The sequence below is a fragment of the Ornithodoros turicata genome, chromosome 2 (genome assembly GCF_037126465.1).
Source record: "Ornithodoros turicata isolate Travis chromosome 2, ASM3712646v1, whole genome shotgun sequence".
Lineage (NCBI taxonomy): Eukaryota > Metazoa > Arthropoda > Arachnida > Ixodida > Argasidae > Ornithodoros > Ornithodoros turicata.
In genome coordinates, this window is record NC_088202.1 from 1,867,468 (window position 1) to 1,895,435 (window position 27,968).

General features: G+C 45.3%; 1 protein-coding gene and 1 long non-coding RNA gene across 4 annotated transcripts in view; both read right to left on the reverse strand.

Annotated features, from left to right (window-relative positions):
* Nucleotides 1-18,759, reverse strand: part of LOC135383002 (uncharacterized) — a 37,140-nt gene extending 18,381 nt beyond the window's left edge. The window contains exon 1 of the long non-coding RNA XR_010419599.1: nt 18,637-18,759. This is a non-coding gene — a long non-coding RNA (uncharacterized LOC135383002). The remainder of the gene's footprint in view (nt 1-18,636) is intronic.
* Nucleotides 18,760-20,919: 2,160 nt separating this feature from the next.
* Nucleotides 20,920-27,968, reverse strand: part of LOC135385147 (hemicentin-2-like) — a 575,110-nt gene continuing 568,061 nt past the window's right edge. For 2 of the 3 annotated variants that reach the window (XM_064614321.1, XM_064614319.1), the window contains exons 14-15: nt 27,814-27,866; nt 20,920-27,701 (exon numbers count right to left, since the gene is read on the reverse strand). In XM_064614321.1, the coding sequence (XP_064470391.1) occupies nt 27,600-27,701; nt 27,814-27,866 (155 nt within the window). In that variant the 3' untranslated portion in view covers nt 20,920-27,599. Of the gene's footprint in view, nt 27,867-27,968 lie in introns of all 3 variants that reach the window. The other variant, XM_064614320.1, reaches the window with a different exon arrangement.

Below are 27,968 nucleotides of genomic sequence, written 5' to 3' on the forward strand. Positions count from 1 at the left end.
TACAACTCCGCCATTGACGGTTTTGCTATAGTCCCTGTTTTAAAAGGATCACCAATTAATTTCAATTGATGAATTAATTAAAGAGGGAACAAAAAATAGACTAGGTACCTCTGAACATTTATTAACATTACGAAACGAGCGTCGAAATGCGGGGTAGTTGGAAACAGTACATAATGATAAACGGAAAGCAGCCAGGGACAAGGACAAGGAAGCGCTTCAGCAGTTCGTTTGCGCGCTTCCTTGTCCTTGTCACTGGCTGCTTTCCGGTTATCTTGACTAACATTAGGTCCTATGTCTCGTTCAAGTGCAATGCACCATTTTTATGAAAAAGTTTGACTCATTTTAAATGAAATGCATTGCAATAATAGTGATGGCCTTGAGAATGCCATTTGTACCAGGGATACTCGCCTAGAAAGAAGTCTAGCATTTGAAATCGATTAAACATTTTCAAGAATCCTTATGAAGCTCGTCACGTATTCGCTGCGAGATCGACCTATAGGGGGCGACACTGTCACCATTCTAGTGTGGATAACACGTGGGTCGATGTTCGGATTTGACGGTTCTTTTTCGTAATTCTTGTGTATACTCACCGGAAGATCACTTGTGCCGCGATGGTACGACACTATTGGGTTCCCCCTACGGCACTGAACGCGGAATAAACGTGTAAAAGCAGACGACGCGTCCACACTGCGATAGTTCTCTGTTCTCCGCAGCGCGGCGACACCGTTCGATCTCGGAGCGAGTAGTTCGCGGTATCACCAATCAAAAGGAAGTGACCCGTGATATGTGTTCGCTCTCTCGTGTCCTCCTCCTTCCTTTGGGGGGGGGGGGGGCGGGGGGGGCATGCTTCCTCTCACCTATACACGTGTACAAACGCGAATGGCTGCTGCTCTCACCATCCACACTTAAGCGCTGCTCGCTGCCCTTCAATGCCCTTCAGCCACAAGGCCCACAACCACAACTACTGGCACAGCTTTTCCACAGACATTGCAGAGCGAGAGGTAGCCCTGCTGTACAACAATTTGCCAAACTTTCTCTTTTCCTCTCCCATCTGCATGGTGTACAAGGCATGCAAAGAGAGCACCCCTCACTGTCCCTAACAATTTTGCCAGTTGCATCATTTGGTTGTAAACTAGAGTCTCTTGGTGCCATCCTGCAAAAACTCCGTGCTGATCACCCGAATGCAAAGATTGCACCCGATCAGAGCATCCAAAAGAGGAGAGCCAACACGAGGAACCAGGAACCTGCCTGCTGCAGTGGGCAGCCAGCAATGAACTTATCGTCATGAGATTACTGGGAGCACAGCACCAACTGTGATACATTATTTGCTAATATTGCCGTCCCTGTTTGGATCACACTCACAATATTTGGGATACAAGTTTCGGTTGTCCGATGGGGACTAGCAACTCATTCTCCAGCATAGGTCTCTGGTGGTTTAGGGCTACTCGGACTACGTTTCCTGGGTGAGGATGTTCGTGTATCACTGTCTCTCAATCAGGGTTCTGCGAGTCTTGTCTTGAGGTATTTTACACAGTCACCCTGTATACGGCCGACCAGCATGTCAGGAAAAAAATATTTTGTAAGAGGTCCTATGGGAGGTTTACATGGGACAAGACTTCGCTGTTCTCCCTTTTCCCCTGTGGCCGGCCAGTGCCAGTAGCTATCGATGTGTAGCAGAGCTGTACACGTTCCTTCGAAAAATAGAGTAACTGAATACGTTACTCGTTCCTTCGAAAAATAGAGTAACTATGTATGTTACTCGTTACTCAGAAGTAAAAGGAACGCGTTCTCGTTACTCGGAAGTAACGAGTTACTTTGGTACGTTACTTTTGCAGCAGAAATACAGGAAAACAGCAGAAATATGAAACCATGACCTGCTTTTTTTTCTCACGTCATTCATGAATTGCATTTCAATCCACCACTTGCGAAGAAACTGGCGCCGTCTGCTGGACGCGGAAGGCAGTATAGTGCTTCCTTCGTCCGAGAGTGTTCGGTTACAACGCTCTTGAAATATTGCAGCGGTTTCGTTGGTTTCTTGTCGTCTTGGTGACTGTTTCTTCGGATGTTTGTCGTTCTGATCGACGAGAGTGAGAATTTCAGCCCATGATCGAGGAGGACGGCATCCCGTTTTTGTTCTTGGAGTTCGGGTAGACAGTATTTTTTTTTTAGCATGCTCTCATCCAAGTCCTAACCAAACGCATTCGCCGCCTGGGAGCCTTGGCCCCCACAAAAAGTATATAAATGGGTACTATGTCGTAGACAGTATCAGGGAGTTGAAGCACCTAAGGTGGTCCCAGTCATGAAGTGCGAAATGAATGTATATTTGTAACTTGTAGCGCATATAGTGAATGAGTATAATACATATAGCCTTAATGTCTTAGTCTTATTCGTGTAGTCTTAATATGTAGTAATGTATAGCGTGAGAATTCTCACAGTTCCCACCACATGTATGTGGAAATAAATAAATTATTATCATTATTATTATTATTATTATTATTATTATTATTATTATTATTAATATAATGTATGTACCGAATGCTTATACTAATGTGTTTAGTCAGTGCTTATAATGAATGTAGTAAGTGCATATAGTGCTACAAACATTTTCCTAGAAGCTGTTCTCAATGAGGACGGACTCATTACTTTGTTCATCATACACTCTTAAAAATGAACTTCACCGCATAGCACGCAACTAGCCAACCATCATCTCGAATGATATCGTTATCTGCCCTGATTTGCAGAAAACGGGAGGCGTACGCCTTTTCTGTGACCATTATGAACAGCATAAGTGTCACAGGTTACATTATGATAATACGATAATACATGCACAGTTGTTTAATTCCTTCCCCTAGGCCTTGCTCTATAGTCACTGAGGGTCCGAAGTTGGGGAAGTCGGTACATGACAAGTTCACACCACCGCAGCCAGAAACACAGACAAAAGGCACACACAAAACAGTGCAGTTCGTCCTGTTTTGTGTGTGCCTTTTGTCTGTGTTTCTGGCTGCGGTGGTGTGAACTTGCTCTATAGGATACGTACCAACCGGTCCCATACACTCTGTGTCTGTTTAATTCCTTCCCTGCGTCGCGTTTGGCCTCATTTATTATTCTGAAAAACAAGGATATTTCGAAGTTACTAAGGTAACACCATACATAAAATATCTGCTCAGCAATGTCCACCATGCTGATGGAAAAGGCCCGATCAAGAATGAGTAATTCTTTCACACGTTGGATCACGCGTTCAACATTTCAACATCAACAACGCGTTCAGCACTCTTGCACTAGCAATTTCTCTTGTACTTTGAACACTCCTCTTGGATATTTCGGCTTCTCCTCTCGCACTACTTATAGTGGACTGTACACTTCAATTCCTTGGGAGAGACATGAAACATTGAAGCTCTTATCTACCAATATGGCATCACCAGCTTCGACGCGACCTAAGAATACTCTACTCTGCATTATGTCCACATCAGATATGGACCAACCTCAAAGGTCGGAAAACAAGGCTGATGTAACCTTCTGGGTCACAGCCAACAACTGATTTAGGTGTTGTAATGTTGATAACGCGAAAAAGTTGGTCTCTGTGCGTCTGGATTCTGACTTCAGTCGCATCGAGCACTAATATTGTGTTGGGAAGCTTGCGAAAAGCTTTGGGCAAATTCGTTGTGTTTCCTGGACGGCTAGAAATGCTGTCACGTCACAATTATTATTATTATTATCTACGGGGGGGGGGGGGGGGTGAGAGGCGTGGCACGTGCATCAACGGCGTGGAATACCATCGTCGGGGGAGGAGGGACCGACTGTTAGCTGCCGTGGTTGATGACACTGACACACACACAAAAAAAAAAAAAAATAACGCGTTACCAATTTTTGTAACTAAGTACGTTACTAGTTACATTTTTTTGCAAAGTAACTTGGTCGTTACTCAGTTACCAGAAATAGTAACACGTTACTTCTGACGCGTTACGTACAGTTCTGATGCGTAGTGGGTATTTTCCTACCACAACATGCTGGATTGTACTATACTCGTGCCCTCTTCAACAAATTATAGAGAGTCAGTGCTCTCCAGCATGGTGCACAGTGAAAACTCTCATCAGGTACATCTCAGTACCTGGAATGCTCCCTTATGTGGGACATGCTAGGAAGGAGCATTGATAGCCTATATGATATAAATTAATGTCCTCTAAGTTGGGCTGTCCCCGAAGAGGGACATTAAATGTTGGCACCAGGGTGTCCCAGATAGGGGTTTGCAGTGCCCGGTGTCCGATTCCTTTGAATTCTACACATAATTGTCTCCGGTTTTGGTTCTTCAGTTTCGTGTCATTCAACAAGTTCTTTGAGAAATGGTCTCAGGAAATTAAAAGCAACAGGGTAATGCAGGGCCTGTTGTGTCCACTTAATTGTTATCCACAACTATTACTTATTCACAAAACTCACTGAATGTGGGGAAAAAAAAGACATGATAGTGAAATTGCAGACTGCTGACATCAGGGGCTGTAAAGAAAGATAAGTGCGAACGGAAGCTGATCGGGTAGCTGTGGGACAGCTTCGCTACGTCCACTGGTAGTAGTTCAGTGCAGAGAGCGTGCAAGTGAACTCTAGCTGAGGGATTCTTGCATGTTTTTTGTGGTACGGTGGTTCTGTTGGACCAGCCAAACCACAGAGCAAGAGGAACAGTATGCCCCTTCCCTCTCATTTATCAGCATCTACCATGCTCCTGCCACTATTGTCCAGGGTGACAAAACCCTTCCTATCCCACAACACCCTGCCACGGCCACCACACAAAAGGAACCTCAACACGTCAGGTGGCAAGCAGTGCCTTCCTCCTGGTTTGTCTTGGTGCTTTTCACGAACTACGTCTGCATACCAACTAGCCCAGCTTGCTATTCTGATGGCAAGCAGTGGTCAGCATCATATTGCTATGATTGCAGGCAAATGATCAGTAGATCTGTGGTGAGCCTATTACATTTTTTAAACGGTTGTCTGCACAGCCAGAAAAGCACATCCAAGGAGGGGAGTGCTCTACCAAAGATGTCGTCGTACAGAGTAGAAGGCTAAACTCCCCGATGGTAATGCTGAGTTCGTTCCCCTGAGTCGTGCTGCTGTGGCTGAGCGTCGTTCCTGGGAACAAACACTAAGATGCACTGCTGTAATATTATCGATCTGTTTGACCTCCTGATGTTTCTTGATATCTACCATTGCACAATGTGTTTCATATTATCTGGCATTACAAGTGTGTTCTGTTTCGACCGCTTTTATTGCAGCATAGCTGCTGTCTGTTTATATTTTTTCACGCATAATCTCTAGCTATTGCGCGCACGATATCTGGCATTATCGAAACACATCAGATATGCATGCTGCAGTCGCATTTATTAACAAGTGCACGTGCAGGACATGCCTTCGCCAAGCAGCACCTGTGTCTTCCCACACCAAGGGCAAGCTTTGCATCAGTGACAGCATAAAAGATGAACGATTGGAAAAATTTTATGCTCGTAAACACCATAAAGCGGTTGTAGCACAAACTGTAAGCACCGTCCTCTTGAACAGAAGGGCACACGTGTTTTTAGTTTACAGGCCGTACTAATTTCTAAATACAACAGATCTCACAGCACTCCAAGTGCGTCCTAGCGATTATGCAAGAATGAATTCCAGCTAGGCGATTCCACGCGAAATGATCCAGCTGACCTGCTCGGCCCACACAAAACGATCCCGAATTTTTACGAATTTTCTTAGCAGTCCCTAATAGTGAGAAACGACACACCGCGAAACATTTCTTCCCAAATCTCAATGTGGCGGGTGCTAGACACGAGCAATGTTCGCAGCGCTGGCGAAAACCGTGCCTGGCGTGAACGGCAGCTGCGGCTCATAGAAAGCACCTAAAACTAAAGCTTACGCTTGTCCCATCCTACAGTTGGCAATACAAAACTGTGCGGTTTTCTTTTGCGTATAGAGGAATCCATGCTTTACACGGCGTCCAAATCCCGGTTGTCCTGCTGTAATCGGCCGGAATGTAGGGCCGGAATTTTCGCAATTTTCCTCCTACTTCGCGATTTTTTTGTGTGTGGAAAATCAAACCATACAATTTTAATGAATATTTTTTCCTGCCAAGATGCCAAGGAATACTTCAACAGGAAAATCGCCAGACACGTAACTTTCATAGTCATTGCAGGAAAAAAAGAGGAAATATGCGATTTTTCCAAAATTCGCTACAGTCGAGCGTAAAACACGCAATGAAGAGGTCGGAAGAGACGCCTGAAACCAAAGGAGTTTTATAGAACGAGCCTTTCTCTACAACATATTAAAAAATCTCGAGGGTGGTTTTTTCATATACAGGAGAAAATATTTTTTTTTTTTTTTTTTTTGTAGTAGAGGGTATTACGACCACAGTGACGCACGTTGTATGTATCCAGTGGGGTGCTATATTTGTTTCTTGGGCTCCTGTTTTAATTCTTGTTATTTTCAATTTTTCTGTGGTCTGGTTGGGTTTTAATGAGCAAGCAATATGCTGTGGCACAGACTTCTGCAAGGTTACCATAGTCTTTGCTTCTGTAGCATAACACGAGTATTGCAATCCTGGGTGGTTAAGTTTATGGCATTTTTTGCGGTGTGCACGGTGCCGGCAACGGAGATTGGGGATTAGCGGTGATGGGCAGGTCTAAGTACCGTATTTTCCGGTGTATAACGCGCACTCGTATATAACGCGTACCCTAATAACGGGCCGAATTTGAAAGAAGTTCCATGCAGTCAGCGGCAGCTGCGTGACATGTTGAACTGACTTGTCTGTATGTTACAGATCACTCGGGCTCCCAAACATCGCAGCCCTACCAAACAGGAAACGCCTATACGTACCGCCACTGTGCTCCTGTTGTTCCCTCGCAGGCATCGACGCGTTGGTGAATTGTTTTCGCAAACAATACTATCAGCTATCAGTGCCAACCAACGGTCGGATTATCTTGGAACTACACCAGCGACGTACCTATAAGAGCCCGGACAGGGCGAATTCATCTTTGCAGTCAGCGGCAGCTGCGTGACATGTTGAACTGACTTGTCTGTATGTTACAGGTGAGCTTCTACACTCACTCTTTTTCTCTTGTACTCGGCTTCACACCGCTGACTGCAAGCCACTTTAGATCTGTATCAATATGTCATCTTGTGCTGATAGATGTGAAAGTTGCGGCATTCTGTTTACCACGCGAGACTCAGTGATCTTCTGTCAAGAATGCCACGCTCCTTTCCACATCGAATGCTCAGGCGTTCGTACAAACCGTAGCAACTGGATGTGTCAGAGCTGCAAAAGCGGGACCACAAAGGAGAAGAAACAGATTTCTCTAGATAACGACAGTGACAAACTAGATAAAATATTCAACTTGCTCCAAGACCTCGTGCCGCTGAAAGATAAAGTGTGTGCCATGAGCGAAACACTTGTTCAAATGGAGAGCTCGCTTCAAGTAATGTCTGACAAATATGACCAAGTACTCTCCGAACTTTCCCATCAGAAACAGGAAATATGCGCCCTTCGAAAGCGTGTAGACAAGATTGAAAACAGTGCCGTTCATCTGAGCGCGCTGGAAAGCGTAAAACGGGATCTAAACGACCTTGAGCAATATGGCCGGAGGAATAATCTTGAAATCCATGGTATTCCTTATGCCCCGAACGAGAGTCTCTTAGACAAACTAAGCGAAGTTGCAGCAGTACTGAATGTGCCTCAGCCCGACACCAACAGCATCGAGGCAATTCACAGACTACCGTTCAAACCGGGAAAAATACCCGCAGTAATCGTCCGGTTCACGAACAGATCCATTTGTGAACGTTGGCTGGCCAACAGAAGCAAGCTTCGAACCCATAAAATTGACAACCAAAACATATATGTTAACGAGAACTTGACCGCATATAATCGAAAACTGTTCTACGACGCTCGAATGCGCGCCAAGGACCTGCACTACAAATTTGTATGGCACAAGTACGGTGCCATATATGTAAGAAAGGACGAATCTGAAAAACCCATCCGTGTAAGCTCCACTGTGGACCTTAACAACCTCGTTTAACCGCGAATAAACCTTGCTGTTTACGTCAGAAGGCCTGTATTCTTGCATGAGCTGTGCGTACACAGCACAGAATGCGCTCCACCTGCTGAATACTACACGCGGACCACATACTTCATCGTGTTTACATTTAAATGCTCAGTCACTGCGAAACAAACATGATGATGTTGATGCCTTTCTAGCCGTCGGGTTTTCCTTTGACGTTCTCATGTTTTCTGAAACCTGGTTTACTGCTGACGACTCCAGCTATAACCAGTAAGGCTACTCTTGTTTCTCACTCAATCGCACAGATAAGCGAGGAGGCGTCGTCGAAATCCTTTTGTCAAGTGATCTTGCTGATGGCTCTGTAGTTCAGCAATTAATGTGTTCCACACCACATTGCGAATTGTTACCAGTCGAAAGTGGGAAATTCTTGTACGCAGATTTATATCGACCCCCACAAGGAAGCTTCCAAATCTTTTTTGACTGTTTCGAACGCTTGTTATCATACTCATGTGATAACAAGTTGAATGCTGTGATATGCGGAGACTTCAACATAGATCTCCTCACAGATTCTCGTTCTAGTCAGGATCTGAACGATCTACTTGAGAGTTATGGCTTTTTGAACGGCATTCGTTCACCAACTCGGGTAACACAAAACTCTTCCACATTAATTGCGAATCGTGCGGACGTACGATTTTGCTGCTCCTGATTCCTGCGAATTACGCATAGCTATTGTCAGGGGATGTCATTGCGGCAGTTGCAAGAGTATTTGGGATTGACCATGGAGGATACGAAGAGCACCATCCATCTCTGTTGCAAGATGTGACTGATGGAAACTATTTTTGTACTCATTCTTTCTTTGGAACCAAGGGAGGCTGCCCAAAAATAGCTGTTCAGTTGTATTTCGATGACTTCGAGGTCTGTAATCCAATTGGTAGCAAAAGAGGCGTGCACAAGGTATTGGCAGGATATTTTACAGGACTAAACAGCCCTCTTTCCTCCCGGTCAAAACTAAAGGACAAGCACCTTGTATTGCTTGCAAAAAGTTATCTCGTAAGGAAGCACTACCTTGACCAAGTAATGAAGCCTTTGTTAAAGGACTTGAAGAAGTTGGAACCTGAAGGAATTGAAAGGCTCTATGGCTCTGTTATTTGCCATTTGTGGGGACAACTTGTCTTTGCACCAGATAGGGTCATTTCAGCAATCATTTTCTAGCGGTTTAATCTGCAGGCTCTGCATGGCGGACAAAGCAGAGATAAACAATAAATGGCACGAGCATAACTTCTCCCTGAGAACCCTAAAGTCGCACAGTCGCCACGTCCTCCTTGTAAAGGACGATTCATCTCTTTCCCGTTTGTATGGTGTACGAGGTGAAAGCTGCATGAGCTCACTTACTGCTTTTGACCCTACTCATAGTTTACCACCAGACGTCATGCACGATCTATTTGAGGGTGTGATACCGTTTGTTCTGAAACATGTCATTAGGAGTCTCATTTCTGACGGCCACATCTCTCTTGCCATGCTAAACAGAAGACTTAGTGAGTTTCCTTTTCAAGGGAATGACAAAATGTCAAAGCCTCCATAACTATCATCTGCTTCTGTATTTCAGCAAGCAGGGCTCAAAGGGTCTGCTGCAGAAAAGTTGTGCCTTTTCCGTTTTCTTTCATTTCTGGTTGCGGATGCTGTACCTGAGAGCAGTGCTGCCTATCATGTATACCTGAATTTGAGAACAGTTGTCGACATTGTGTGTGCCCCACAGTTAACCAAGCAGACTGTTCCCTTTCTTGACACCCTTATATCAGATTTTTATGAGTCCTTCCGCGAAGTGTTTCCAGAGGTGAACTGCATCCCAAAGATGCACTACCTTATACATTACCCTCGTTTGATCCTCATGTATGGCCCACTCTCTAAACTCTCTTGTATGCGCTTTGAATCCAAACATCAATACGTTAAGTAATTGGTCACAAAGACACACAATTTTATTAATGTATGTCGCACGCTCAGATATCAGACACCAGATGAACCAAATGTATCACCCTTCACATCCACAAAGTGAGGTGATGACAGTTGGGAGCAAGCCATCTGCTTTCTCTGCCCTGCCAGAGATCGTGCAACAAAGACTGCAAGTGCTAGAATTGAAAGACTGTGACATAAGCACTGCTCAGGCCATCACCATAATGAACAGGACATTCAGAGTTGGGTCTGTCCCCCCTTTAAGGGTATGCGATGGTGACTTGCCTGATTTTGCACACGTGACAAAGATTGTTCTCTGTCAGCGGCACCTATTTGTACATGTCAAGGAGCTCAGGACGCTTGGCTTCGATGACCACCTGCACGCCTTCGTTGTCAGGCACGCAAACAGTACAACATTGATTGAGGATAGTGAGCATTATAAGCAATTCCATGGTGTGCTGTAGCTGTACAAACTTGGTGGGAAGATGTACGTGAACATGCGGTATGAATTGACAACAGGGAAGGATCATTTGTAAGTATACACATAAGCGTTACCATACTTTTTTCTAATGGGAGGACACTGCATTAAAGAAACGAAAGAAGAGCTTGTAGCACGTTGCAATTTTCACTTTTTCATTCATTGTGCTGTATATTTTCATTTTTTGTGCACTGCTATTCTGCATTTTATATTGTATACAGGGCATTTCATTTAAGATGAGCCCCACCTTTAGAAAATAACATTGTCCTAGCCACGTGTGATGTTATGCAAGTGGAAAGATGGCAGCGGCTGAAAAGGTCAGGAAGGAGTGCGGTATGATCCCACAGGCTTAGGATTGCTGATCCGATAATTGAGCTACCCCGACACAACCCTCCAGCCACATACCAGGACCAGCCATTCACTCATCACACTTCTCACGCCACACACGAGTGAGAAAAACATGTAAGAGAGAGTGCGACAAGTGAATGGTTGTCCGTACGGTTTCTGCAAGGCACTTGGTATGTGGCTCGAGGGTCGTGTCAGGGTAGCTCAATTGGTAGAGCATCGGACCGGCAATCTCAAGGTTGCGGGATCGCACCCTGCTCCTGCCTGACCTTTTCAGCCACTGCCATCTTTCCTGTTCATTTCATTGCGGTAATTGTGGCTTTGTCAGTGTTCATCCCTTTATGTGTTTCCAAGCATCAGGAGAACTTTCCATCGTGTTCTGCAAGTGGTGCTAATCTGGTGTGGTGCTCCATTATTGTCTAATGGTGGAGTCCTTCTTAAATGAGACACCCTGTATACTGGTCTGGTTGTAGATATACTACGATATGCTGTGCTGAACGAATTCCACCTCCTCAAGTTCCTGGCTGGAATAAGAAAACATGTGTCTCATAAAGTTTATAAAAAATTTCTGTTGGGGGTGTTATTTTTGGTCATTGTTATTTTATTTCTTTGAAGTGAAGTCTGTGCCCACTTTTCATCGCTCACTTCTCAACGTTCACCCACACCAGTGATGTGTCCTGAGGATTTTTTTTTCTGAGTACACTTCAAAGCAGCCTGAGTGTATCAGTAGCGTTTCGTGCCAAACAGTTTTCTTTCTGTTGTCATTAATTGATTATAAACACATTCTCTTCAATTTTCTTGTATCATTGTGTGTGTCGTAATGCGGATTGCAATTAATTCCCACCTGTCGACTGTGTTCCATGAGTCTGGATAAACACTTTGAAAAAGTGTTTATTTTGTCTTATATTTTTTGTTCATACTTTGAAGCTTTGGAAGCTATGGTTCTACAGAGCCTATATTTCAGTGCAAGTGCACATTTTCCCTGCAGGATATTTTAGTTGTGTGCACAGTAAAACCAAATGTTAGCACCGTGCCTAGGGATTTGTGCAGTTCTGTCTTGACAGTAAGGCCGTTTCAATCCACCCCTCTTTGGCGCGAATGTCATCTTCCGTTAATGTATCCAACGATACCAATTCGCTGTTTCTCATCGTTATCATACTGAGTTGGCCGGCGATCGGGTGTATTCGATGTGACGTTCACAGGGATTGAAGAATGTCCATCATGGAAGTCGCTTTGGTTTGGAGTGACTGCCTGACTGACGTAAATCCATTTGCCTCAAGCGTGAGTGCATATATGGGCATCTTTACATTCTTCGCATGGTGTCCGCAATAGAACAACGACTCCAACCAGGGAACAGCAAATGATGTTCTAACAGGACGTATGCACTCAAACCCTTTGTGCCGTTTGTTTGCTGTAAAAGCTGAAAGTCCGCAGCTGCCCACCTATTCCTTTTGTCTCAATTGTAATCAGAGGTGGGTCCCGGGGTTCATGGTGTTCAGTTTTGTGACCATAGTAAGCACCTGACGTCAGTCCACAGCCGACACCTCCCTCAAAAAGTTCTTGAATCAACCCCTGTCTCTAATGTGCGTCAGAATTGAAATCGAGAGCCTTACCCAATCATTTAATCGCAAAATTAACACGGTTAAATATATTAAACACGCGTAAAGGCGCATGGTTCTGTGCTTGCAAAAACGACCACTCTGATGACCCCCCCCCCCCCCCGCGGGAAAGTTTGGCCGCTAGGCCTATGAGTAGAAGAGAGCATCATTCCCCAATTGATTTCAGTGTGGTCATGTCCCGTATGGATAGGATGGCAGCAACGCACAAGCAGTCGTCACATCACATGCGTGCGGCGCTAATTCGTTGATGTTGATGCCCCGATACCCCAGTGCCTTTGACCATATTTGAAGAGCGATGGCCCCACTAAGGGTCTGGCCCCGGAGGCAACTGCCACCCCTTGCGCACGGTAGTTACCCCACTGCGTAACGTCGTACCGTCCGCCGTACCTTTGTGTTCGCACGTGCTCGCACCATAGGTCGGCGCGACCATGATCACACATGCCTTGTCAAAGCCCGGTGGGTGCACTGCTGGAAGCACTGACAAAGCGTACGCGACCATGATCGCGCCGAGCTCTGGCTCGCACCACAGTTACTGCTGAAAGAATGCAAGCGCACCGTGCACAAAAGTTTGGCCGCCACGTTTGGTCCATGAGGTCGGTTCGCATCCTTTTGCGTGCTCAAACTCGGATTATGATATGGGGCCGAGAATCACGTTACCTGCTTGCGCGTCAGCGTTGGGATTAGTTTAGACTAGCGGAAACTGATGTCTGTTAAGTCAAGTTAGTTTTGGTTCGTTCTGCACAGTAACAGCGAGGCAAGTTAAAATCTGGTGTGCCAGGTCAATCTAGTTTCCGTCTTGCGTATTCACGCTGTTAACTGGCTAGTATCGGTCCGGTCGGCGTCTTTTGTTTCTTGTTGCACTTGCATTTGTTTCTTTTCGTCTGATTTTTGTTGTTGTTTCACACCTTAAATTACACATATTTTCGCGACCAAAATGTTCTCTTTCGCGTGTGTGGTTATTCAGTCACCGCATGACAGCGCGTTCGACGGCGTGTTCGTTCGAAACACTGCCTTTTCCACTCCATTTATTTCGCCCTTCGTACCGCGACCACTTTTTCTTTTTCCCTTTGGGTCGAACTGTTCGAAGCCCGCGTAACTCTTCTCTCCCCCCCCCCCACACACACATACGCAAAATAAAGACGGAAGTCACACACTCACACAAAGGAAGGTTGCTGCCCTGAGTGGCTCTTAAATTTGGCCGACGTTGACTCCGGCCTCCACCTGTGGCATGGCACCTGTCCCCTACGTTACGCGTTGAGCGACCGCGAACGCCCAATACTCTGAACTTCGCCACTTATAACCACACCGAGGATTTGCATGTTTTGCGTGTTTTTCTCCTGGACGGCGAATTTTCAGTCTCAGTTGATGATATTTACATGTTTTAGAGCGGTAGGAACGCAGTAGCAGGAACGAGTTTTATTCTGCATGGGGTTCTGCATGGGGTTCTGTGATGGGAGATGCTGTGCCCGCACTGTAGGAAGCGAAATATCCCACTCAGTCATCATAATATGGTGGTGGTGGTTGTTGTTGCATGAAAATGCGTATTTCGATGGTTAGCAGGGGCGGTGGAAGGGGGGCCGCTATGGAAGTCTACTTCCAGGATCAGGATCAGGTTCGCCTCATCCCTTTTGAAACAAGGCAGACAGACTTCCCCCCTGAAATCCTGGAGGGGGCGCTAAATTCCCCTAACGAAAGGGCGCGAGCTATGGTGGTTCGATGATGACAGTGCTTCCCCTGCGAATGGTCTTAAGTTATGTATTCGGGCAAAGGCTCACCGTACCACAACTCAAAATGTGATAATCAACCGCATTAAACTGTGTCGAAGACGCTCCTCTGCGTCTCTCCAAACCTCTTGTCCTCGTGCAAACACTTTGCATCAAGACGGACAGATCTACCAACTACGGGAAAAAAATGATCACGGAATTTTCGAAAATGAAGTCTTAGCGCGAAGATTGTTCTGGCCATTTTTTTTTCCAAATTACTTCAGCTCAGAAGTTATCCAACGCTGCCATGGTGCAGTCAGTAGACGCGTGGACAGCCACGCTAACACAGCTGCATGTAACTGTCCAACCCATAGAAAGGAGGCGTTGTTCAAGCTAAAGATCAGGCGCGTGCAGTAAGCGTTCATCGCAACGCGTTAAACGACCTTTTCACCCAACGTACATTTTTTTGTGTTTCTCGGTCACGATTTCTGCTTTCGTCCTTTTCTTTCCCGTGGAGGTGCGGGGAAAACCAATGCTTGGAGAACGGGGTCACGACGATAAGCTTTTCCCTCGAGCTATCTTTTCCTTCCTGGCACGCTTGAAAAAAGCAGAGCACGAAGGCCAGCACTCAGTGTCGATCGACTGACCGGCCATGGCAACATTTTGCATGGCAGTTTTGCCCAGTGGCAATAGGAAGAAACTTAAGCTTGAACAGGCCACGTTCTCTAGCTTACTGGATCACCTACGTCAACATGTTGATGTGGCCACATGGAACGTCTTCGCCCGCAATCTATTTTAGCGCCATCGACGTATTTTCATGCCATTCGCGTCTTACGTGGGTATGCCTCATTTATGTTGACAGATATATGACGAAGATGTCTAAGGATTACATCGATATTGACGAGAGCGAGGCAATACCTGACGCAGCAAAGATAATGTTGCTCACAAAGCAGCAGCCAGATAATGTAATCAGCATTCCCCAGGTAAGAAATTCTAGGTTTCCTTTGTTGGTACCACGGAGCAAGATAGATAAGGGGAGCGAGCAATCCGGCATCGCCGAGCGCCCGTCTTCTTTCCAGATAACGTTCATATTTTCGCCATTTTCGCCGCTGGCATGGTACTGTAGCCCTATACATGCTGATAAAACAAACCATAACAATTATTGGCGTACCGCACATTGAAAAAAGCCTTAGGTGTACAGGCCGCAGGGAAAAGTGACGTAACACATATGAATACTAGTATGCCCATTCTGTTCCATTGTTCTGTTGCCCAGGCTCAAGGCTTTTGTAGGACACTTTCCTCCTGCCCCATACTTTGTCACTTGATGCTAGCACAAGTTACATTATTCCTGATTCTTTTGTGCACCTTACAGGAATCGTGGAAGGAGGCTTTGAAACGGAAGTACAAGAACGAAAGTAGAAAGATGCATTCACCTCCCACCAGTGTGTTGGAGATCAGAGGAAAGCGCATAGCAAAGAGGGCCAGGGCCAGTGATACTCCCGTGGACACAAGCCAGGGAAAGGTTATAAGGCTCCATGTGCGTATAACAATGTGAAAATGCATACTCAGGCTCAGTGTTTTAACTGATATCACTGTTGAATGGTCAGCGTTTGTGGTAATGGTTGAGATGGGGGGGGGGGCATTCATGCTATTGCCATAACTATGCTTTTTATTTATTACACCCTAGGATGCAGAACATCGTGTCCTTGAGGGTGAGACCGAGGCCAGCCTAGCAGAGCACAACATCTGGCTTCGTGATATTGGCTCACCATCTGACACACATGTACAGGGAGAGGCTCACTGTCACATCAAAGGCTCGACATTAGCATATCAAAGGGACTACCATTGATGAGGCACTAAGGGTGTACCCCCTTCTTGAAGGACGAAACTGCGGTGAGCGTTCAGTATGCACTTGCAAGGGCTTGTACTTTCGTGGTTACCATGACAATGGGAACGAATAAGTTGACTGAACGAAGTAGTCTGTTACTGGGAAAACAGCGAAGCTTCCTAGCTCCCAGTGGGACACCTAAAAACTTTGGGCCTGCTTGAAGGGGGGGGGGGCAGACGTCAAGATATGATAGCACAGAGGTCGCATGATAACACGTATGGTGCCACGCTGTTGGTTGTTGATTCCTGCTCAGGTTTCCGCCTTTTTTGTTTCGGGACCAACGCAATTTCTTTGCTATGTCTAGCTTTGTGGGGGAGTGACAAAAGTAAACTGTGTGCTTACTTTAATGAGGATCAGGCCCCTGACCAGTTTCTGATGGCACACCCCGAATAGTAAAAGTAGGGGCAGTATGATGGGGCAACTATTAAAGGTGGCTAGCACACCATTATCTTAGACGGTCAATTTGACCCTTGCAGGGTGGCCTGCCTAACGTCTGCACAACTGTCATAAGATACGTTGACATCGGATAAAAGCGTCTGCAGTGGCATTTTACTTTCTTACCCTTTTGCTACCTGCTTCTCTTAGTTTCATTTCATTTTCATTGAACTGAGTTGATTGTTTGAATTGAATTTCAATTGTTGCCCAGGCAACATTGCGCATTTGTCACGGAAACAGAAAAAGGATGTTAAATTTCCACAAATTCACAATCAGCACAATGTTTGCTATTGTACAAACAGTTTCAATGATAATTTACCCACGTCACTCAGCTTGTGACACAAGTACTGCCTTCAAAAGTGATTAATGGACAAGAGTGTCCTGCCATCGTTGTGCTTCTGCAACCAAGCCAACATACCAATCACCTTCATACCAATCATCAACTGTTCAATCACCTCCCGAATGATATCACCAGTTAATTCAGAATCAGATGTATAGGAATGTGTAACAACCTTCCATTGGTCCATGTCCACGAACTGTCTTGTGCTGCTCTATGGTCTTGGCAGGTTTGGAAGTTTCATTGAAGTTTCCGAGAGCAACACCGTGTGGCTGCTGTAGTGGTGCGGTCTGCAATATATTCATTTGTCTCCCACACAGTTGCTGTTAGAGTTTGAGGTCATATACGGAAAAGAAGTGGTGTCAGCTTTGGAGAAATGTCTGACGCAAGCCCTTGAGGTGCTCCGAAGAAATGGCACAGAAGAAGAGGTTATCGTTGCGACAGACACCACTGGTAAGACCTGCCTCTGAAATGCCTGATATTCATAGGTCTCGAATTCCTGCACTTAGTCATGGTGCACAAGACTGTCTAAATTCTACTGTTGACAAATGCCACATAGTGTGCCACATTTCCTCCCTTATTTGATCTGAGCTTATGATTCATTTCCTTCTTTCACTTGGGATATAACAAATGATCCGTGTCATGCTGTATGACTTCATGCCAGTTTCATGTTGTTTTTGTAACACACTTCCCCAGAGGATGCCTGGAAGCGTGCGTTGCAGCTTGTGGTGGCACGCAGTGGGGAGAAGCTTGAAACCTTTATCACAGAGGTGAACTCATGGTAGTTCCTGTTCATTGTACAAGCTTTGCATTTCAAATTGCATGTCTACTTCAGGATGAAGAGCTTCCACTCGGGCCCATAGTTCAAGTGTCAGATAGGGAGAGCCACCTGTTCGTCGACAGGAAGGTCTGCAGATGCAGTTCGCAGCTGACAAGTGTGGCATAGCTCTTTGTAGCCTACTGGATATTTAATATCAAATACGCAAAGAACGCCAGCAACACGCTCACTTTTATTGAACACGGACTTCTCGGGCTCCACGTAACCAAGGCAAAGGCAAAGTGCCTGGACCTCCTGGCATTTTTTGAGTTTTATTCTGAATAAAATGTACTTCGTTTTGCAAGTACTACTGCATTCAGTCCATTCTTTAGTCTTACTTTTTCACATCATGGACTAAACCCTTGTGTAGGTCGACACCCTGGGAGCAGTATCATGTGGAGGGTGCTGCTATACCTTCACTGTGGCATAACATTCATACCTGGAGGGCTAAAAATGATACCTCTGACTGGGATGAGTTACACCTTCACTTGGGTGTAACATTCATACCTGGAGGGCTAAATATTGCACCATTGAGTGGGATGAGTTATACCTACACTTGGGTATCGTTTTAACACCTTGAGGGCTAACTATAATATCAAGAAGTCGGAGGACTTATACCTTGAGGACGGTATAACATGAATTATAAGTTAACCCTCATAAGGGATAAAATTTAAACCACAACTATGGTATAAATTAGTTGTACCTGATCTATGGTATCTTTTATATCCCTTTTCAGGTACACGTCCAGGGACAAGCGATTCATACCCTTTCAGGTATAATTTTTTCTAACAGTGTATCAAGAAGTCTTGCATGTTGGTTGGTAAAGGAAAAAAAAGTAGAAATGCTAGTCCAAAAAGACTCCGGACTGGCTACTCCAGGACCAGTTATTAGGTCTTCTGTGCAAGACAATATTCCGAATGATTTTCTTAGAAGGTACGCCGAGTGGGTTGCGCCATTCCTGAAAATTATTTTACAGCCAGCCAGCAGCAGCAGCAACAAGCGAAGGAAGGAAAGAAAGAAAGAACAAGTTGAGTGCTCACTGTGGGTCTCTGAGAAGGTACTACGGCTACTGCAAGGATAGTCGAGAGGCTCCGCTGCTGTCGTGGCGGCTTCCACAGAACCTTCACAAGCAGCTTCTGTCGAGCTACTGCTGTCGCGTCCTGCTTCATCGTTGAGGACGCACTGCAACTCGGGAGAAACGCGCTGCGAAATCCGCCTTCGTCTTTGTCGCTCCTAACTCTCGACCTTTTCATTTTCAGTGCGATCGTCTTCAGTGCCCTCAGTGTCCTCATGAGAAACAGTGTCCTCAGTGTCTACTCTCAGTGCACGTCCCGCAACTCTAGTCAGTGGCACATCCAGGCCAGACACTAAAGATCCAAATAACGCAACTAAATGTACTCACTGATATCGTGCTAGATGCCAGTCCTCGAAGTCATTCATCTTCAGACGAAACACCAAGTACCCACACCTCCTACCTCGTACATGTCCATCTGCAACCGCCAAAACGAAGAAAAGAAGGGTTGCTGGACTCCCTAAAAAAAGCGTGACCACAAGGGAGCTGCCATCCGTTGGCTGCCCCATTCTGCTAATCTTGACGTGCACGTTTTCCTACATTCATCTCTTGCTATCTAAATTCGGTGTACTGTGTGGGTATCTCGTATGTATATTTGTTAGACAAATAAGCAGTGAATGCTTCCCACTACATCACTTGCTTGTTTGCTGTCGTTCGTTCGTCACTTTATTATCACGAAACTCGACAGACCAGAGCATGGAATGGTGGGTGGTTTCCTTTCTGCCATTCCCGGTTCCCGTTGGTTCGCAGAGCAGCATGAAGTTGAGGGTTGCTGCGTGTACTCATTTTTTTTATTATTGTTGTCTTCGGAAATACATGTATACATTGGTTAGGTTACATAGCTACCGTGGAGCACGTGATACGATGATGCCCATGGCAGTGCGCTGTGCTCTGTTCAGAGTTTCGGTTTCGCTGCCCGACTTGTAAACCACGCAAAACTGTATATATATGCTGCTGTTAATGGCACAACTCTTGCGTAAGTCGTTCTTCCCCTTGTTACAGCTGACTTTCTTTTTCTCCTGTTGTATAAGCGAGCGATTGCGTGCATGTTGTCCCCGCTGGAGAAATATGAAGTGCCTTAAGTTCACAATCGCAGATCATTGTGAAAACAAAAAGTGATTGTTAAGTAGTTTGGTTTCATGGAAACAGTTCCATATATTCACTCTCAAATAGCATGTCGTGCCGACATAATTCAGCAATGCTGAGGCGACGCCCCAGAACAACGACGTTGCAAAAACGTCGATCTCATACGTCGTACCGGCATTGCAGAACATTGGGCAACGTTGGCCGACTTTTGACAACACTACAGCAACGTTGTTAGATGTTAAGGCGGACTCACTTCTTAAGAAAGTCTATGGGGGATTTTTGTTCGCAGGGTTCTCGTAAACCTCGCAAAATTTCTACACGGAACAGGTGCAGGCATGTTCCCCTCTAGTTTACCTAGGGAATGACATATTTTTCAAGGCCTAACGCGATCCACTGATTTTTGGTGAATTAAATTTTGTCAAATTTTCAATACATGAGAGTCTATGGGAGATGCAACAAAATTGCTTCTCTCGGCCCGCCCGCCCGCCGATATTTCGGCCAAAATGATTTCATTCCCTACAGTAACAGTTCTGGAGTTGATTGCAATCAACAAATTTGACAAGCTTACTGCAGTTTTCCAGATCCCTGCGAATGAAAATAATGGCTTTGTTGTTTTCTAGCATGCTCTGCACGCTCGCGCCGGTTACATTACTTCCTTAAAGCGCGTGAGGAAAGCAAAACGAAGAAAACAGTTTTGCCACTGTGCAGCCAACTCTCTTCGAAAGCGAACGTTAACTAGATCGCAAGAGTCCACCTTAAAACAACAATATATGTGCTACTAGGGCGTTTTATGTGCTAAAATCATTTTGCATTGTGACTCGTTGGAAAGCACGATGTACAGCAGAAAGGGTTTTAGTTTGTAGGGATTGTGCTTGCCATGTATGTATGCACCCGGAGCAGTTCGGACTTTCAATGAGAAACTTACGCAAAAAGACTGGGGGTAAGGCCGAGTCGATTTACGAGAAATGGAGATTGGAACACACCGTTAGACTGCACAATCGTAGTGCATGCCTATTACTCCAGTTCGCCGAGTCCGTCGTCTCACATTGTATGGTAAAGTTATAAAATATTGGATAGTTGTTGTAATTTCCCTGTGAAGTAAACGCCGCCATCTTGGGCACACCGAACATTGAACCACTTCTACTACAAAGCTGTTCATAAAATCCTTTATTTGCAATGAGTAAAGAAATGTGAAACCGTTTCATAAATGTTCTTTTATAGTACCAACATGAGGTTTAACACAAGACATATACCTTACACGACGCCTTTCACGTCCTCGTGCGCTCTCGAAGTAGTAATAACCAGTTATTAGCGTTTCAAAACCGCCTTGTCTTTCACAAACTCTCTCTTTGTTAAAACACCCTAACACTGTCTCGCGGAAGGCACAGATGGATGATCACGTGACGAAATCCCAGTTCCGTGGCTCATTATACGCATTATGCACAAACACACACACGGAGCTGTTGGTATAAGGCGAAGTTCCGCGCACTTTTTGAGAAGAGTCTTATGCACCAGGCGCTGTGGGCACCATCACAAGCAATTTCAGGGCAACATTGGTTGAGAACGTTTATACATATGTCCAGCGTTGTACCCAGTACTGGGATGGTCGTAAGAAAAAAGAAGCTTTCGAAATGGGCGTGGATCATGTTATGTAGCAGTGCGACCGGGCAAGAGTGATGTTTCAGAATGTGTAAGGACATCGCTCTTGAAAAGAATGCATAAAAAGCGCGCTAAAAACGATGCATGACTAGTTTAGTGAATAGACTTAACGTATAAAGCGTTCTTTTTTACGTATGTGTCGAAGTGGTGGAGTGCAATTATCTATTAAGAGCGTCAATTACAACGTGTGTGCTTTCTTGTTTCTAACAGCAATGCAAGTGTGAACAATGTGCTCATTGTACAAGTTTGGCGTCATATCAATGATGCCCACATACAGCTTCCTGGCAACCTTCGAGAAACTGTGTCTAATCCGAAGCTAACGCTGACGTGCTCAAGATGAAGAAGCCTAGGAGCAAGTGTGACATTTGCACAAATCGTGCTGTTTGCGCCACATGTTGCTTTTATGCTCCGTATTCCGCTTACATGCTATTGGATCATGTGACCACAATGCACTTGTGTACATTCTGTATGCCCTGAAGACGTTTTCGTCTGCAGGAGGGTTATGTCACTATCCTCCGCTATGTCTTGTTAGCAATCAACCAAGATCATTCATTGGGGTGGCACAACCCGATATCTTGACCAGTGAGTATTCAATAATACGCAATGAAAATAAGTACTAATTGGCGTGGCGTGTACGTGGCCCCGAAAAGAAAAACCAGCATGCGAAAAGTGAAATGCTCTTGACCGCATTTGTCAAGAGGGTCTGTATTAAAGCAAACTTGAGATATACAGTACCAACACAGCGTCGAAGTTCTGTGAAAGTACATATCGGACGTGTTCAGCGTCGGTTGCGTTATGTTGTCCCGACCTGTTACCTTATTTCAGATCGCTTAAATTCATGTGACTTAAAATTAAAGTTAAAGGAGCAATGAAGTGACATTTAACATCGCTCGAAAGTCGAAACACTGCCTCATCTGTGAAGCTGTCCACCAGGAGTCCATGCAAAGTGTTTCCGTTCTGCAGTGTAGTGTCACTGCGCTATCGAATTTCCAAAAACAGTCGGAGAGAGCAGCTGCGGACACGATCCTCGCGTGACGTGGAAAGGTCTCTGTGCCTTTTCTCTTTGTTTTTTCTCCTCCACTCGCGCGGCCCTTATACATGCTTGAGATGCGCCGCTGTACGTTACTGGTCACGTGATGCAGGCCATGACACGTCACGACGTCCTCTCGTTCGGCGATGCGCTCTTTGCACGAGGAGATGATTTTGAAAGACGTGCGGAACAGAGCCTTGCGCGTGCTCTGTAGGTCACCAGCGCTCACCATTCTTTCGCAGGAGCCCATTTTACTCGTGCAGAACACGCCGCCGCGGAAAACAAAACATATTTTGTATTCAGTTCAGTGCTCCTTTAACGTGAGTGAAAGCTACCCCCATGCTCTCCTTGATTGGAAAAAGTATGTTGACGTACTTAAAAATTATTGCGGCTATATTGTAGTAACGGAAGAAGCTGGGGTAGTTGACACATACTTCGAAAGTTTTGCAGCAAATGTTCCATTTTGCTTGTTTCATTAGTATGTCGACATCAACGCAACTGAGCCTGAACTGAAAGTAGAGGAGATAGAAGACGCCGTAAAGGAAGAAACTTTTTCTCCAATGCAGTTTGAATGTTTGCGGCAGCGACAGTCAGTGGAACACGACGACGCACAAGGAGGAGAGCGCACGATCGTCTCAGAAATAATGATCAGGCATCCGATACCGTACGAAGATTAAGCACACGTCCTTCAATTCCAATCAAGCTACCACGTCTCTATCACGGCCGCCGCCGGAATGAAGCTCTGTCCATGCAGGTGCCGTCCTACCGGAATGCATACACACTGAGTAATCGCCTTGCAGTCGATGGCTTCACTAATTGGCTCACAGTCGCGTCCTTTTTTTTTTTCAAGTGCAACAGTGCGCATTAAAACCGAGCGAAAATATTTTACGTTCGTCGCAGTGCGAGGTCCTTTCCCCCAAATTATGTCAACGCGATATTTTCAATCATATGCGTGAGGAACATGACATTCCGTACATGAAATTCCGTACGCGTAAAAAATACGACGAAGTATGCCCACGTGAACATAAACTAACGCAAATCCTTCTCAAAAAGGGATATTTCCAGTTTAATCCAGTTACTAATCGCTCACGGGTGTCTCAAGTTTGAACATGTTCGAAGATTGAATATATGAATAGCAATCACACATGTATGTCATACGAGCATATTATGTTTGCATGCAATACTATGCCACTGTGATGTGACAACAGGTCACGGTCTTATCTGATCTATTATTTTTGTGGCGAGATCTTTAGGATGGATTCAACCCGAGAAGGTTCAGGATTACTCTATATCGAAGCGTCCGATTCCGTTTTCTCACAAATGTTACTCCACCTCCCGAGACAGTTACCCTCATATTTTTGCACACGTTGTTGCACTTGCTAAGCGCTTTCAACACGCAACACCCAGGGAACCAATACTAGGAGGAACATCTCGTAAACATGCGAGGACAGTTTCGAAGAGGTAAGCAGTAATGGTAACGGCATTAGGCGACACAAGGTTTCATAGGGAAAAAAAAAGATATCATCTGTCGTCAAAGTGCTGCGTCCCTGCTGTTCTGCCTAAAATAGGTTACTTGCGTCACTTTTGGGATACGTAACCTGTTGTTACCATTTGGACTGTTGTCTACAACGGAGCGCTGTAAAGTACACAGTATACGCAATTGTGTGAACCTATGGCTTTGCCACTTTTGCTGTTGCATTCATATTACCGTTCGCTGGATTTTGCATCGTGCGTTGAGTGTGAAACAAAAGTTACATCTTGTATGCTTCACGTTTATATTTAAAGTAAAAATCAAATGTACTCTAACAATGGGCAGGGCCGAGCAGATGGTTGTCTAATATATTCCACAAAATATTCTCAGTGTTCACCGCAGTAACACAAAGCGACCGGCAAGTCTATGTGGCGGATGCTGGATGTGCCAGCAAAGACGGCATTCTCAATGAATTCTCAAAACAGCCTATGTCTCGCATATACAATGCTTCCGACAAGAATCAGCAGCTGTGGTCGATGCCCTTCACGCACTTCTTTTTATTTCTTTCAACGTTGCTTGCATGGGAATAAGTGTCAATGAGGCTTTGCAAGTATCGCAGGACTTTCTCATGTAGTGCTCTGAGTATGATTTTCATAGGTCCCATATCCCATTTTTCTTCTTTTTCCTTTTTTTTCCCCAGATAATGTTATTTCGACGTTACTTTCGACGTTCTTTGTGCAATGCGTGACAAGAATGTGCCAAGTAGCGCGGCATCTTGGGACAACAACATATGCACACTGATATGACGCACCCTTTGTCTCATCCTCGCTAATTATATAGTAGCCAGGCTAATTATTGTGTCACGCATATTCCGCATCTCTGCGTCGTACATTGAACTGCTTTTAGTCGAGCCGTGCACGGTGATCGGAACACTTAGCAACACAATAACCGTTTCTATGTACACGACTGACTGCATCGGTGCCACCGTACATGATATGATACAACAAGATGAATATGCGGTCTCTACAAGTGATGATCACGAGTCACAATCATCACAATCACAACGTTGCCTCACTGACTATTGGTCGACTGGTGGAGCAAAAATCACATTACAGGTACGTGAGACGCGCGGTTCATTCGTTGAAACAAATGATTGAACTGAATGGTTCTCGACATCTAAGATGTTTCTGCATCGATGCATTACACACACATGCCTACTGATTACAGCGATGAGTGTGATGTAGTTCGTTTGGTCAGGAAATGCCCATTCCCTCTGTGATCTATCTGTCGCTTTGACTGCTGACTTTATGGAAAGGTTGCTGGTATAGAGGATATTCAATGGCGAGGTGGAAATTGGTTACATGCCCCGACTGTCGCAACATACATTTTTGTACAGTGTCACAAAGCCTCCGGTGGGTGAAATTAACCCACTATGCCAGCGTTTGCAATGGCCAATATCGTAGTGCAATGTCAAACACCGAAGCACCGTCCTTCATTACCCATTTTCCTCACTCCCTATTTCCATTCCCTTTTCCCATTTTTGCTCGTTGTTTCTCGTACGCTTGTACTGCTGTGGTCTGACATTGTACATAAATTTCGCCTTCACAGACCTCAGGGCAAAACACCAAACGGGAATTAACCCGTGTACAACCGTTTCGGTGGAAACAAACACGGCTCGACATCTCAACTACTATTCAGAAATATGTTTGTACGAGAGCGAAATAGTCGCTCTCGCAATGACAGTTTTTCGGTGTAGACACTAACTTCCCCAGGTGTGGTCGCCTCAACGTAATGTTAGGGGGACATAACTCTGAGCTTTGAAATGTAATTGCTCAAAAGGAGGGCGAGTCCTTTCGGATCTCCAATACACCATAGCCCAGTTAAACTTATCTGTCGGAAGTTTTGGGTGGGCGAGTTGTTTCATAACTCATTTAAAAGTTTTCAGGGCTCCTTGTTATCTTTTTCGAGATTCCAAACTCAATCTAACAAACGAGAGAAAGTAAAAACAAGCGCCGTAACTTCCGGTATGTTACTTCAACGTTTCTTTTACATGAATTAGAATTCTTCTCTCACGGTATTGTTACATCATTCGGCATAGTGGGAAGTGATAACGGGAAGCGCTTTTGTGAGAGTGACGTTAAACAGTTTTGAACGAAAGAGCCACGTCGTGACAAAGCCAAAGGTACAGATGCGCCACAAGCAAGACACAAATGCACGTATTCTCATTCGGCGGCTCAACCATACTATCCTCCGTCGCTTCTTCCGCGATATCTTAGGAAGAAGAGGAGAAATGCTATCTGTGAGAAGAATTTTTGCGCCCCTAAATATTAGAGAAGCTCTATTGAACTAGGTTAGGTGATGTCATCAGCTACATGGTTCCACGTGAAGGGACACTAAAGGTGTATCACTATTACCGCCATGTGTTACTTGGGAAGCGAAAATGACTGAAAGAGATGCGGTCGGCCGTCCTTTAGAAGCGGAACGACAGAAACTAAAACACCGCAAGGGGCAATATTTAAAAAAAGGGAACCCAACGACAAGGTGTCCCTTACAACAGAAAACCTCCTTGAGAAATTTCGTTGAGGCAAAGAACCATCACGACTAGAAGATGCAACACGATGACCTCAGCAAGGTGTGGCATAGCGCGATCCAGGTTGCCAGGAAGTCTGTTCGGAGAAAACGATTTGAAAAAAGATGCTGAGACAACAATTAAATACGCTGGCGATACCCCGTTGCTGGTGGTGATGTGTACGGAATATGTGCTCGCAACACGATGTGTAACCGTGGTCTCTAAATTTCATAATGCATTATAAAGGGTGCGGAATGTAACCGCAACGCAATTATTTCTGTAAAGAATCTGCATATGAATGGGTGTGTATTTACGAAATATACGCGTTCCGTCTGTAGCGCAAAAATTACGCTAATGAGGCCGAAGGATGTGCGGATACCTGACAGTGCGTATGTGGGTGCATGTGTCTCTGTGATCTGTGTAGTTTAAAAGCATAAATCGTCTCATGGCATCCGTTTCACAACAGGATCTAATATAAGTGTTACGTGTGTCAGTCAGTCGTGTGCGAAAATGAGGAAATATATGAAGTCCTTGGCAAATCAAGTGCTCGAAATAACAGATTGCACCCGCCGTGGTACTCACACGTGGCGCAGTCGACATCGAAATGTGAAGAGTGGTGATTGCGAGCTGATTGATGCCCGTGTCCAGTTTGTGTGGTACGTGATGTCAGCCAATGTTTGATGTAATGTAACGAGATAACAGTGACTGAAACACTAAGCCACCGATTCTCCACGAGATTTCAAATAAACAACCAAAGCTTCCCTTCCCACGGTCTTCAGTTTCTTGCAGGACTTTTTTTGGTATTTCGGCGGCAGACGAAAGAATCTACATACACACACACATACACACATATCCTGAGGTTTCACGACTAGTCGTAGTTTGCCTGCCCATGCACAGGCTAACCCAAAACGCAGATCTATCTGTCACAGATAGAGCTCTCCTGCACAAACATCACGACTGCCTCGAAGACACTGGACTTGAGCTTGATGCAACCTGTCTGCAAGTACCTCCGGGACCCTGCTGCGCTGAGACCCTACGACAGGACTGGATCCCACTGGTACACACCGGACCCTTCGGTGAATGTAAAACAGGTGTGCTTGATGACGACAACTAAGCCTAATTAGGCCTAGCACATGGGTAGTGTTCCTCCAGAGCTCCCGGCGTCGGAGAGTGTCCAAGTAGGCACGAAGGAGGAACCGGCGTCAGAACGGGAGATGCCTAGCGAAGACATGGACAGTCGTGAGGGAGGTGGCTTCCAGCTTGGCCGCAATGGCGGCGTGACGCAGACGCGGGAGCATACAGCACTGACGAGCGGAGTAGTTGCCCTCACCTGATGGGGGACGTCGCTCTCCGAGGCACGCGTACGGGCTTCGGCCATGGACGCTGCAGGACGGAGAAACGAGTAAGGCAAATTCACAGAGGTAAGAATATAAAAAATCCCAAATGAGTACGTTATAAGAAGTCATACGAAAAAAATTTTCCACT